The sequence below is a fragment of the Dunckerocampus dactyliophorus genome, chromosome 7 (genome assembly GCF_027744805.1).
Source record: "Dunckerocampus dactyliophorus isolate RoL2022-P2 chromosome 7, RoL_Ddac_1.1, whole genome shotgun sequence".
Classification (NCBI taxonomy): domain Eukaryota; kingdom Metazoa; phylum Chordata; class Actinopteri; order Syngnathiformes; family Syngnathidae; genus Dunckerocampus; species Dunckerocampus dactyliophorus.
Genome location: NC_072825.1, coordinates 17,568,058 through 17,581,869, shown reverse-complemented (window position 1 = coordinate 17,581,869; position 13,812 = coordinate 17,568,058). Strand labels below are relative to the sequence as shown.

The 13,812-nt window shown below is 39.5% G+C and overlaps 1 protein-coding gene across 3 annotated transcripts in view; it reads left to right on the top strand.

Annotated features, from left to right (window-relative positions):
• adcy2a (adenylate cyclase 2a) overlaps positions 1-13,812 on the top strand; it is a 68,928-nt gene that overhangs the window by 16,487 nt on the left and 38,629 nt on the right. For all 3 annotated transcript variants that reach the window (XM_054781382.1, XM_054781381.1, XM_054781380.1), the window contains 2 exons: positions 5,118-5,279; positions 13,030-13,179. In XM_054781382.1, coding sequence (XP_054637357.1) covers positions 5,118-5,279; positions 13,030-13,179 — 312 coding nt within the window. The remainder of the gene's footprint in view (positions 1-5,117; positions 5,280-13,029; positions 13,180-13,812) is intronic.

Below are 13,812 nucleotides of genomic sequence, written 5' to 3'. Positions count from 1 at the left end.
CTGGGCAGCAATTAGTAACTGCCTTAAGGCATTGGGAAGTAAGTTAATGCCTTGTTTTCCTCCGACACGGGAATTACCATATACAGTAGGTTTTACTTTACATTTACTTATCTATTTAATAGATTGCTGTACAGTGATACAGCCAGTCTCTCAACTAATTAAGGTGATGCTGACCTAGACTCAAGACTACTGAAAGCATTACTTTCTCCTTTTACCAGTCACATTTGAGAAGTCATACCCAGAGTCTACCGTATATGGATGAGTGGTCACGTGCATGATATGAAAGAACGCAGGAACTTCATGTCGCTGACTTCTCTGCACTTTTCTGTGGGTTGACCGTTTTGGTTCCTGTTTCCAATATGGGCAGAGTTTTGTCTGTGTGTTGCCAAGGTTAGATATTTACCATGACAATGGCAGCGTCCTGCGCATACAACAGTGATTGCCCAGGGTCGGGTGGCATTGGGGGTCACCTTGTCAGGTTTTGCAGGCAGTGCCAACAGCCATTGTCATGTCACAAGCCATTGCAAGTGAAAAAGTCAGCCATTTCTGTTTGTGGTGTTACAACATAAATTCACTTCAAAAATGAGGTGTGATTTTCCGCATGGCCGGAGAAATACATTGAAGCTGTGAAAGCCATTGTAAGGAGTGAACTTTATTTGCCACTGCTTTTATATAAAAAAAAAAAAAAAGGTACAGTAATGAGTTGGTGGCAAAGGATGATACCGCTCACAGCCATTTGGAGGTTTGTGGATGGATGTATCAAACTATAAGGGGCCCCATCGTCAGATAGTTTGTAATTGTAATAGACAAATTGTAATAGATAATTTGTGTTATAGGAACATATTTTGACCTGCTAAATGAAAGGTTTACATTCCTGGTGTGTTTTGCTTTGCTTTGCTCCTAAACTTCTTTCTTTTACTTTTCTCTGTTTTTGTTGGAGTACCAATCTCAGTCAGCCAACAACAATAGCCTATTATCACAACATGAGATCACATGGAATTTGAGTTTATTCATCATTTCACCTTTTTCACGAGAAAGAAAGGAAGTACAGTGAAACATCGGTTTTCATTATGAATTTTTTAAGGTCTGACAAAAACGGAAGCAATTTTTCCCATTGGAAATACAGTCGTCTCTCGCCACATAGCGGTTCAGATATCACGACTTCACTCTAAGCACGGTTTTTCAAACATATATTAATTAATAAATCATGGTATTTTGTGGTTGAATACGGCCTATTATTTGTAAATGAAAATATGCATATTGAAGCAAATGTTATGCATTTTCTGACTAAATTAAGCATTGTCAAGCATAAAAATGGCTAAATAAATAAAATACAAATACAAGGAATTAAGAAAATTCTAATTGTGAAGATAGTACTCTACATTGGTCACGAGGTGTCGGTGAGACCAACAGACTTGATCGCCGGAACAACAGGCTTTTATTGGAGGTTTAAATTATCTCACAATAAGGAACAATAATGATTACATAATAATTGTAATAATAATAATCATAATAATAACATGGGTTGTTGTGGCCATAATCCAGCTAAAACTCAACTCAGAACCCTCGACGTCACTTCCTGTCCACTCGTCCGGAACACATTTATTGCATCAAACATGAGCACAAGTCTTACCTTATGTCTTAAATTGTTCATTTTCTCTGATTATATCCACTATCGTGGGTAATGTGAATGTAAAGGTGACTGTTTGGTGCCTACAGGGCTCTAATAATGTAAAAAACTGTATTTAGAAGATCGTTAAGAAGTATCTATGCCATAACTATGAAAATATTCACTTTATTAAGAAAACATCTTACTTTGCAAAAATTCACTTATCACGGTTGGAACCATTTAACCGGGATAAACGAGGGATTACTGTCATGTAAATCCAAATTCCAGACACTCAAAATTAACAAAAAATACATTTTAGAGAAAATAATTATAGTTTTACATAAGAAAACCAAGCAAAATAATAAAATGACACATGGATGGAATGTATTGTCGATGTTGACTTCCCTACATCCTGCCAAGATCAAATTCAGGAGTGTTTCTCACCTTCTTTGCCAAAGTTGTAGCATTTCCAACTTTAACATAGTGGGTTATTTCGCATTGATACTTGTACAGACAGTGAGTCAGCAACATGTAGGGTGTGGTGTTTCAGCACTTGATATTGTGGACTGATACAGTACACGGCAAACAGAATAGTTTATATTGTACAAAAAACGAGACAGTGTTTGTGACTTGAGAAGCGGGGCCTGGGGAGTGATGTGTGTGACATCAGCTAGCTAGAGTTGACAATTGTGTAAACAGTTTGGTTTGGTTGGTTTGGACTTTGGTTAACAGTGTGGAGAGAGCAGATACTGGTGTGAGTTGTGGCCAACAGCAGCTCCTGTGTGAATGTTCACTGCATATGTGTTCTCTGCTCGTTAATAAAGCGATTTAAGTGCATTGTCAATGGCTCCTTGACCACAAACAGTATTCTACACTGGAGACTAGGTGTCAGTAACGTTACATTGATGAGACAATAGCCACAGCAGGAAGTACGTTGCCAATGCTAACGTGTGAGTCTGTGTTATTGTGTTATTATGTCTACTATTTTGGGAAGTATGAGTGTAAAAGTGACTATTGGGGTGTTATTTAATGTCTTGAGGGCTCCAAATATTCAAAAAAATATATTTAGAAGGTCATAAACAAGTTTTGTATGCTTTAACTACGAAAATACAGTGGTGTGAAAAAGTGTTTGCTGCCTTCCTGATTTGTTATTGGCTTGGTAATACCACTGCCCTGTAGACTTTGCACTCTCCCCTGATGGAGACATGCTTATTTTTCCACAGTCACTGTTGAAGTTTGTCAAAAGCGGCACTTGCCTTGCTCAGGCAGTTTCATAATCTGACAAGACAAAAGTTGAACTTTTTGGAAGGTGTGTGTCCCATTACATTGGGGGTAAAAGTAACTCCGCATTTCAGAAAAAGAAAGTCATACTAACAGTAAAATATGGTGGTGGCAGTGTGATGGTCTGGGGCTGTTTTGTTGCTTCAGGACCTGGAAGACTTGCTGTGATAAATGGAAGCATGACTTATGCTGTCTACCAAAAAATCCTAAAGGAGAATGTCCAGCCATCTGTTTGTGACCTCAAGCAAACTTGGGTTCTGCAGCAGGAAAATGATCCAAAACACACCAGCAAGTCCACCTTTGAATGGCTGAAGAAAAACAAAATGAAGACTTTGGAGTGGCCTAGTCAAAGTCCTGACCTGAATCCTATTGAGATGCCGTGGCATGGCCTTAAAAAGACAGTTCATGCTGGAAAATCCTCCACTGAGGCTGAATTACAACAATTCTGCAAAGATGAGTGGTCCAAAATTTCTCCACAGCGCTGTAATAATAACAACTTTCATTTAAAAACTGCAGTTGGTGTTCAGTTGTGTTTTTTTGTCATTGACTAATATTTAAATTTGTTTAATGATTTGAAACATTTAAGTGTGACAAACATGCAAAAAAATACGAAATCAGGAAGGGGGCAAACACTTTTTCACACCACTGTATTTAATTTGTAAAGGAGGAATCCTAATTCACAGATCGCGGGTCGGGTATGGAACCAATTAACCGTGATAAACAAGGGATTGCCGGCACTGTAATACTGTAGTACCAATTTCATCAGTGAAGACTCCTTTCATTTTTGATGAGGATACAGGAGTATCACTGTGACCTAAATGAATGCTACTAATACTGTATTTCACAAATTCTACATTACAGTATCTACTTCGGTTAACTAGAAAGATTGTGACGCAAGCTAATGTGCTGTTTGTCTCATTTTCTTGCTTTCCCTCACTCCCTCCATCTCGCTGTCCCTTATACACTAACCTTGCCTTCCCACTGGCACAGAAAATAACCAGGGAAAGTTTAACTGGCACCTGGATGCAGCTTGAGAGAACATTGACCTCTTTCTCTCCATGCACACGAGCAGATGAGTTGCCTCAACCCTGCACCACAGGAGAGTATTAAAGATTTGTGCAATGTGTGTGTATTCAGAACTGGTGTAAAAGTGCCAAGTCCTCCCAATGCTGTATTAGAGGTGACAGTTTTGAGGTAGAAGTACCAAGTGACCCCCTTCTTGCAGCGTGCAGTAAAGGGAGGTTCGTTAAGCCAGCAGAGCTACTGGTGCTAATATGGGTCAACTTGTACACCACACTGAAATATGCTTAATAGCCCTAATACAGGACTTGTTCATTTTTTATTTTTTTGAATGAAGCTTTGCTGATGATTCAGTGGAGGAATTTGTGCCTTCCCTACGGGAAACCTGCCGTCATTTTATCATTGCCATTGCCTCACATTTCACATGCTGTACACACCCTTTCATTCACGGTCAATCTTGTTCCTGATTTTGAAGCTATAGATGCTCCTGATGCTGAGACAACAGTGTGAGTGTGGAAACATTTGTTTTCCCTTCATGATAGCACATGCCATCACCATTGTGAAGAGTATTGCTTGGTCTTATCGTAGTGGATGTTATTCTAGCTTCAGAGTTTGCCCACATGAACACAAATATTTTCAAAAACGCACATTTCCCCTATGGGTATAAAAAAAATCTCCTTCTGCGCAAATTGAGTTAAAAAAAATGTTTGTCCAAAAACACATTCACTGTCTGTCATGTAAAATTTTGGCCAACAGAAGCCTGAAAAAACAACCGCAGCCCACTTGGTCTCACATTACAGCCCGTGTGTGTGATAAGGTGTACTCATGCTAGTCTACCGCTGCACGAAATGAAGTCAATGATGTAAAAACATGAGGTAATGTTGTGCATTTCTTGTAACACAAACCATAAAGCTCAGTTTTACCCGTCCACACACACATGCTGAAGCCGGAATTTTTGAACGTCTGTACACTGGCAAGAGTTTTTCACAACAAAAACCTGCGTGTGGACGAGAGTCCGAAACGCATAAAAAAAATATGCGTTTTTAAAATATTGTATTTGTGTGGACATGGCCTCAGTTAACAGACCCTTTATCCTTATTGTCTTGGAGCTTTTATGACTGTTACATAAAGTTTTAAGACAACAATAGACTTCCTTCTGTAAAAGACACTTCCTTTCCAGGTGTGACAAACATGTCTTTCTCCACAGGTGTCCTTCTTCTTGTTTATTGTTTTTGTGGTTTACACGATGCTGCCATTCTCCATGCGGGACGCCATCATCGCCAGCGTACTCACCTCCACCTCTCACACTGTTGTGTTGAGTGTCTGCTTGTCCACCACAGCTGATCACATGGAACCGGTGGTATGGCAGGTAAGCCATTCAGTCATGGAGTGGAGCCATTTTTGTGTACATAATCAGGGCAGCACAACCTCTATACAGTACATACTTTTAAATCTAAATAAAATAAAGTCATGTCACTTCATTTACTTTTCCTTGTCCTGATACAACTTTAAATAATTATTTTCATTTTCAGTAGGGATGCTCCTATCGATTGACCACTGATCAGTATTGGCCGATTTCCATGAAAAATCATGTGATCGCACGTTAACAAACATTTGACGGAGTATGGTGAGTTTGGCAGCTAACGCAGCCATGTGCACAACAACCACCTGTATATGTGTGACAGTGGGAAGGCTAAGCAAATAACCCGAAAAATAATTGAATTCATCGGAAGAGATGATCAGCCTTTGTCATCGGTGGAAGACAACGGGTTCCCAGAGTGCTCTCTCATTTACCTGGAAGTCCTGCTGGAGCTCCACCAATGTACTCTCACATCCATCTTTAAGAAGGCGTCTCATCGTCTGCCTCTTAAAGTAAAATACTCTATGTTTTTGTCTAAATTAAGGTGATTTTATGGTTCCTTTTTTCATGTCATATAGCCAGGAGCAGGGGTGCAGCCAGAAATTCTGGGACCCATAAAAAAAAAAATCACCCCCTCCCCTTTTAATAATTAATTACTAATTTTACTAGTAATTACCTATTTTTTGGGTCCTCTGTCCTGACCTTTCCCCTTTATATGGCACACCTAGCAATTAGCACTCATCATAAGTTATTATTATTATTATAAATTGAAAAATGTATAATTAAGCCATGTGATCGGTATCGGAATCAGCAGCATAAAATCCTGATTGGAGCATCCCTAATTTTCAGACATGTTTTGATTGTACGTTTGGTCACATCACCTTTATTTCTAGTAAACAGACAATTGTGACCTTTAAACTAACACAGATTTTGCACAACAAGTAAGTGTTCTGCTTAAGTGTCTTAGATATTAAAAGTTCACACTTACATGAGTATTTACCTTTTGGGTCTCATGTAGTTAGATACTAGGGGTGACGAGCCGATGCCAGAGATTTTTTTTTGAACGTTAAACCTTGTCATGTTTTAATCTCACAAGATCTTGTGACACGTGTATTAGATACAGTGGTCTTTCGCCACTTTGCACTTTGAATTTCACGGCTTCCCTCTTTCACGAGTTTCAGAAGTATATGAGTCAATAAATCATGCTGTTTTGTGGTTGAATATTGCCTATTATTAGTCAAAAATATGCATATCTAAGCCAATTTTATGTTTTTTTTAATATAAATATATAAGGCATTCAGAAGACGCATTCAAAGAAATGTTGTAATATGTAGTATAGTGTTCTACACTGGTCACAAGGTGTCAGTAATGTTAGTGTAATGTTCGGTGAGACACAGGCCTGTTCACCGGAACAACAGGCTTTTATTGCAAGCTTGAATTATCTCACTAAGGGAACAATAATCCCTAAAAGTCAACACTGAACCCCCGGCGTTACTTCCTGTCCTCCCCCCACACATTTCCTCTAGCACTGGAACACATTTACAGTAATCCATCTGAGCACAAGTCTTATTTATGTCTTAAATGTCCTATTTTATCTTATTATGTCTACTATATTGGATAATACGAGTGTAAAGATGACTATAGATGTGTTATTTCATGTCTAGAGGGCTGTAGTAATGTTAAAACCCGTATTTAGATGGTCGTAAACAGGTTTTCTACGGCTTCGCTACGAGAACATTTCATTTATAAATAAGGAAATTCACAGAAATTAAGTTATTATGGTTGGGTCTTGAACCAATTACATTGATATATGAGGGATCACGGTATTGGTAAACTCCATCCTTTCAATCCATCTTTAAAACAGCTTTGCTTGTGTACCAGTCTTTGCGTGGTCTTTCACCAAAGTACATCTCTGACATGTTAAACATGTCTGAGACATGTTAGAGACATTTTAAACCATCGCAGGCTCCAAGAAGCTCAGGGAGTGGTTTCCTGCGGGTGCCCAGAGTTAAGACTAAACACGGTGAGGCTATGTTTCAGTTTTATGCTGCCAAAATCTAGAAGTCATCCAGAAGATGTGCAACAATCCTCAACTATGGCAGTGTTCAAATCCAAGCGGCAAACACTTCTATTCAACTATGCATTTCACGACTGAAAGTATTTTATCTGCACTCTTCATTGTTTTTTGTTTTTGTTTTATGGAATTATTTATGGAATTTTATGTAATGATTTTAGAATGATTTTATGTGTGTGATTTTACCCTTCTTTTCTATAAAGCACTTTGAATTACTGTACCTTGTGTACGAATTGTGCTCTATAAACTTGCCTTGCCTTGCCTTATCCGAGGTCAGGTCGCCTGGCAGCAGCCTAAGCAGGGAAGTCCAGACTTCCCTCTCCCCGGCTACTTCATCCAGTTTCTCTTGGCGGGTCCTGAGGAATTCCCAGGCCAGTTGAGAGACATAGTCTCTCTTAGTCTCTCTCATAGTGTCCTGGGTCTTCCCTGAGGCCTCCACTCAGTCAGGCGTGCCTTGAGAGATGCCTGAGCCAGATGCCTGAGCCACCTCATCTGGCTCTTTTCAATGCGGTGGTTCTACTCTGAGCTTCTCCCGGATGACAGTGCTTCTCACTTTATCGCTAATGGGGAGCTCAGCCACCCTATGGAGAAAACTCATTTTGGCTGCTTGTACCTGCGATATTGTCCTTTTGGGCACTACCCAAAGCTCATGGCCAAAGGGTAGAAGCGCACATTGACCGATAAATTGACAGCTTTGTCTGTCAGCTCATGTCCTTCTTCACCACAACTGACCGATGCAGAGTCTGCATCACTGCAGACGCTGCACTAATCTGCGTGACGATCTCGTGTTCCATCCCCCCCTCGCTAGTGAACAAGACCCCAAGGTACTTAAGATAACTTAAACTTGGGGCAGGATCTCATCCCCGACCCATAGATCGCACTCTACCCTTTTCTGAGCGAGAACTATGGACTCGGACTTGGAGGTGCTGATTCTTATCCCAGCCACTTCACACTCAGCTGCGAACCGATCCAATGAAAGTTGAAGATCACAGCCCGGGGAAGCCAGCAGGACCATATCACCTGCAAAAAGCAGAGACCCCATCCTGCAGCCACCAAACCGGATCTTCTCAATGCCCTGGCTGCGCTTAGAAATTCTGTCCATAAAAGTAATCGGTGACAAACGGCAGCTCTGGCGGAGTCCAACCTTCAGTGGAAATGACTCTGCCAGACATTCCCAGCAGACCCTCACAATGCGTTTGGGCCTGCCAGGTCTGACCAGAATCCTCCACCTACCATTGGAGCCAACTCACCATTGGAGGGGGAAGCTCATGGGAGGGGGACCAATGTTGCCTCTTTGGGCTATACCCGGCCGGGCCCCATAAGTACAGGCCTGGCCACCAGACCCTTGCCATCATGCCCCACCTTCAGGCCTGGCTCCAGAAGGCAAAAGTGACTGGGAAAAGTAAGTCAATTTGTCCTGCTCATCATCGGGGTCTATTTGAGCTACACTTTGTCTGGTTTCTCACCTAGGAGCTGTTTGTCATGGGTGGCCCTGACAACTTAGATTGTAGGATGATCGGGACATGCAAACTCCTGTACCACGATAAGGTGGTAGCTCAGAGATATTGGTAAACTCATGATAATAAATAATATCAGTGAAACTTTTATTTTTCATATACTTTACAGCATCATTAATCTGATGGGTAGAGGGTAGAGGAAGAGAACAGAGCAGAGACATACATATTTGAATTTATGTATTCGTTGCATACGTTTGCATCCTTAAAGAGTTGTTAAAGAGGGAATTTACTATTGCACAAAGAACAATCCACCAAAACAAGGAAATGACAGAAGCAAGGCCAGTTTGTCCATCTTTAATATTAATTTCCTGCTTGTTGAACAGCTATATCGTTAGTCCACAGCTGCAGTGACGTCTTCCTACATTTCATTTTGCTGGCCAACTGCATTTGTACTAAGCAGATTCAGATAATCTTGAACTGTCCCAATAACACCAAAATGTTGTACCAGCTTGGCCTAAAAACACCAAATGAAAGTCCTGACATATATTTTTCTTGGTAATAGTCCATTGCTGTCCGGAAATAATATCACAGACCCACTTGCAACTCACAGTTTCAGTTCATAGTGAGATGTACTGTGGATATTCTAATTAACTTGAAGGTGTGATCACATCAGTCTTTAGAACTCGGCAGCACAGAATAAAAAGCGCCTGTCTATCCCTGAGTAAGGCTTTTAAATGTCAGCTATTATGTTCTTGACACGTCTTGTTCATTGTTCGAATCTCGCCAGGTGGTGTTTGGAGGAGACTAACCACACTGTCATCATAACTTTGCAAAGTTCATTAACCTTAAAAAGAATGGATTATTTCAGCCTCTATGATTCAGCTTGTTTTCATTTGAAGAGGTTGGAACACCCATTGCGCCTAAAACGGTATACACAACGTTTAAAATTATATAATTTGCATTTTCATGCATTTGATGTAATTAACAGTGATGCTGTAAGACCTTTTATGAGTACAGTATGATCAAACCCTGCGAAAACAGTTTTAATTATTGTGTGCCACTAAACACACCTTGCATAGCTAGTGTCTGTTTTACATAATATCACTGGAATTAACGTAAATTATTTATTAAATTTAAGTAATAGCATGTACAGTTACACTATTGGCAAGATAGAATAGAAGCTTCGGTTAGCATCATTAATCCGTTCCAGAAGGTCCAACTCAAACCGAAATGTACTCTTGACTGAATCAGTTTTCCCATAAGACATAATGTAAATCCAATTCATCTGTTCCGGAATCCCCAAAATGTTAAAATAAAACATGTTTTATAGTTTAAAAATGATATTTCTACATGCAGATAACAATTCTAAATGCATGCAATGACTAATGAAAGGGATAAATGAACATTTAACGTTTACCTTGATTGAAGACAGGATTGTTGACAAAGACGATGATGACGAACAGCAAAGGAGGAGAAGGTAGAGCCACACGGATGACACCTTCAAGCTTTGCTAGGAGATATTGCTTGAATTCATTTGTTTTTTTCCCCTTCTGTATGAAAATGCTGTCATTTGGAACTTTCTTTGGCGCCATTGTGGGTTATTTTGCAGCCGTGATCAATAAGAAAAGCAAAGACTTATTGCGTAACTGTAACGGTGAGCAAAGAACTCCAGAGTCAACCACTGATGACGTCATAGACAGGCGACTGAGCCAGAGGACAATGACTTGTGGTTCCGATTTCCATGCTACTGGGAAATGTATGTGAATTGAGGCAAAGTTTTTCCATAAAATTTTGACTTAAAATATGTTAACCGCGGTTTACACTAAATGAGGTTCCACTGTACTAGAACAAAGACCATGACAGTGGTCTGCAGGTCTCTGCTTGTTTGTCCTTTATGCCAGGAAAATGCTGTGGTAAATTAGACCTAAAATGGACTGGAAAAGCTCTTACCAAATCAGAGTATTATTAGCATTTAAGGTTTGGATAGTGTTATCCTATACTGGTATGTCATGTGCAGCATGATGTCATACTGTTGCTTATTTACAAACCCGGCAGTGACAAGCAATGTTGCAATGCAGTTATGATATACAGAATTGGCACTTGTGGCCAGAAAGCACCGTAATTCTAACCAACATATTCAGCAGCACTTTTTTTTCCCACAACTGAATAAGTGAGCATACTGCCCACAGTTACACAATACATACATTTGTCTTATTTAGCTCCTCTCGGGCGATCAGATGACACATTAAACATATGTCTAGCACAGAGTGTCAAGTGTCGGGTCTGTCTGGGTGAAAAAACACACATCTTCGCTGCATTTAATGCTGAAGGCTGCCTCCAGCCTCTTTTCACTATGTTATTACATACTGTACATAATGTTATTACAGAATGTAATGTCTGTGAACACTAAATGAAGTACAGACCTGTTCTACTATAAAAAAAGAAAAAAAGAAACGTTATTGGAATTCAATCTGAATTAAGCAAAGTGAAAGCAATGAGTCAAGGTTTGTCCCTGTTAGAATGTCAGTGAAGGAAGTTAGTGATAGGGGATTAGCTGGTTGTCTGTTAAGTGCTAAAGGTCGATATCTGTTCTGTTTGATGAAAGCACAGAGTTAACTGCTGTTACTGTTATTGTTATTATATTGCTGAAATTGAATCAAACTTAACTTCAATCACCACTGGAGTCCCCATTGGTCTTTGGTATTGCAATTTCAAATACTTTTCCTGTGACCGCTGGTAAATTCTGTGACAAGATTAAAAACACTGTACAGTGGAACTTTGGTTAGCGTCATTAATCCGTTCCAGAAGGTCAGACTCTAACTGAAATGTACTCTAATCAAATGCATTTTTCCCATAACAAATAATGTACAGTAGATCCAATTAATCCAGAAAGCCAAAAATGTTAACACAAAACACATTTTTTACATGCAAAAAAAACCAATTCAAAATGCATATAAATACTCAGAAATGATGAATGAAAGCGATGAATGAACATTTAAGGCTACTTTTACCTTCATTTAAGACATGTTGTTGCCAAAGACACGGTGTGGCAGCGAGATCAACACTGACACCACCTTTGTGTTTTGTCATGAGTTATTTCTTGAATTCAATCATGTTTCTCACCTCAAGTGTCTGCTTTTCTTTTGATCACGACTTCAAAATAATCCAAAATGGAGGCAAAGAAGGTTGTAAGTGCCAGCATTTGATGAAGTTAAGGTCATTTGTATGCATTTAGAATTGTTTTATGCATGTATAACTATAATTGTAAAACTATAAAAACGTGTTTTGACTGCACATTGAGGAGCATCGACATCATAGGAAAAAGTCAAAAATCAAGTTTACCCAAGTGATCACTGGACAAAGACAGTTATGATATTTGATGCTCGTGTATTGATACAATACAGCGCTTATCCTTATTTTGTTCCACCCAATGTTTGAAATTTTCTGTGTACAAACATACCTACGACAATAAGATTGTGATCCTACTCTGCATTTTCTTAAGCATTTCAGTTTTGAAAGGCATTGAGCTGGTGCTGAATGAGCGATCAAGACCTCCCAAATCTTAATGAGTCATGCTCACATTTGGAAGCCGTGAATGCCAAAGGTGACCGTCCTAATTTTCAAAGCAATCCATCCAGTCACTGTTTCCGCCTGTGTTGTCGCTCCTTGAGAAGCCTTAACATAAATTAGACTTGACAGTCTAGCAACACAAAGGTGAAAAAGAGATACGATGGCACTATTTGTTGCTAAGACACCGGTGACCTACTAGTATTCCAAAACGGAATGTTTCAACTCAATCCAGGTCTTGCTGTGTTTGAATAAAAATACTCAAGAGAGGGGGAGGAAAGACAGAGCTCTACAGGTTATGTATCGTACCTTTAGCCATCAGTGAGGTGTTTTGTTGTGTTGTGATGTCATTCTTTTCAGTGGTATAGTCATGGGACCAGTTGTCTATGGTTGCTACCGCATCACAATGACAACCAGTTGCTAAGGCGTGATGAATATATTTACCTCATTTTCCTGCACATTCTTTTTTCATGAGGATTACAATGCATTGGTTTGTAGGAAGTCGGAATCATGTAGCACCAAAAGTACTGTTTTATTGCATGACCTCCTGGGACAATTGAGAGAAAATAGATTTCCTGGCATCCAGTGTTTAACATGTTTACTGTAGATAACACACAGACTCTTAATGAAATGTATCTTTGTTTGTCTCCTGATTTTACAGATTTTGGCCAATATCATTATTTTCATGTGTGGCAACATGGCAGGGGCATACCACAAACATCTGATGGAGTTGGCACTCAAGCAGACTTACCAGGACACCTGCAACTGCATCAAATCCCCAATAAAGCTGGAATTTGAGAAGAGACAGCAGGTAAAATGATCATAAAGTATTGTATACAGTTAATCAAAATCAGTATTAAAGCACATCTCTAGCTCCTTAAATTGCAATATTGCTTCATTCCTTCAAATGAAATTCAATCTGCAACAATCGGCCTTTATAGCAACTTTAATTAAATGTCATTTGCAGATTACCAAAGAGCTCTATAAAACATTTTGCTATCATGACGCATATTTTTCTAGGCCTTCTGGCCTCTCGTTCACATGCAAACCTAGGGCGTTGTCCTTAAAATCTGAGCTTTGGGAAAAACTGTGATTTCAGCACGTGTACGTACGGGTAAATCTGAGCTTTTTGGTTTGTGTAGTAAGAAATGTGCAACATGATCTCAAATAACTCTCAGATAACATGATCTTAATAACTTTAACCAAAGTTATTGACTTACGGGTTTTGGTTTTGGTAGACTAGCGTGTGTGTGCGCCTTATAACATGCATGGGTGATTTAAAAAAAGTTTGTTGTTTCCTGGGTTCACTGTAAGTGAGTGCTGATTTTATATATAATCTTCACACCATCATACATCTAACATGTCGCTATATTGAGCAACAGATGTATTATAATCGATCAAGTCAGTTGTGGTCTCTTTTCAGGCTTTTGATTGGCCAAAATGC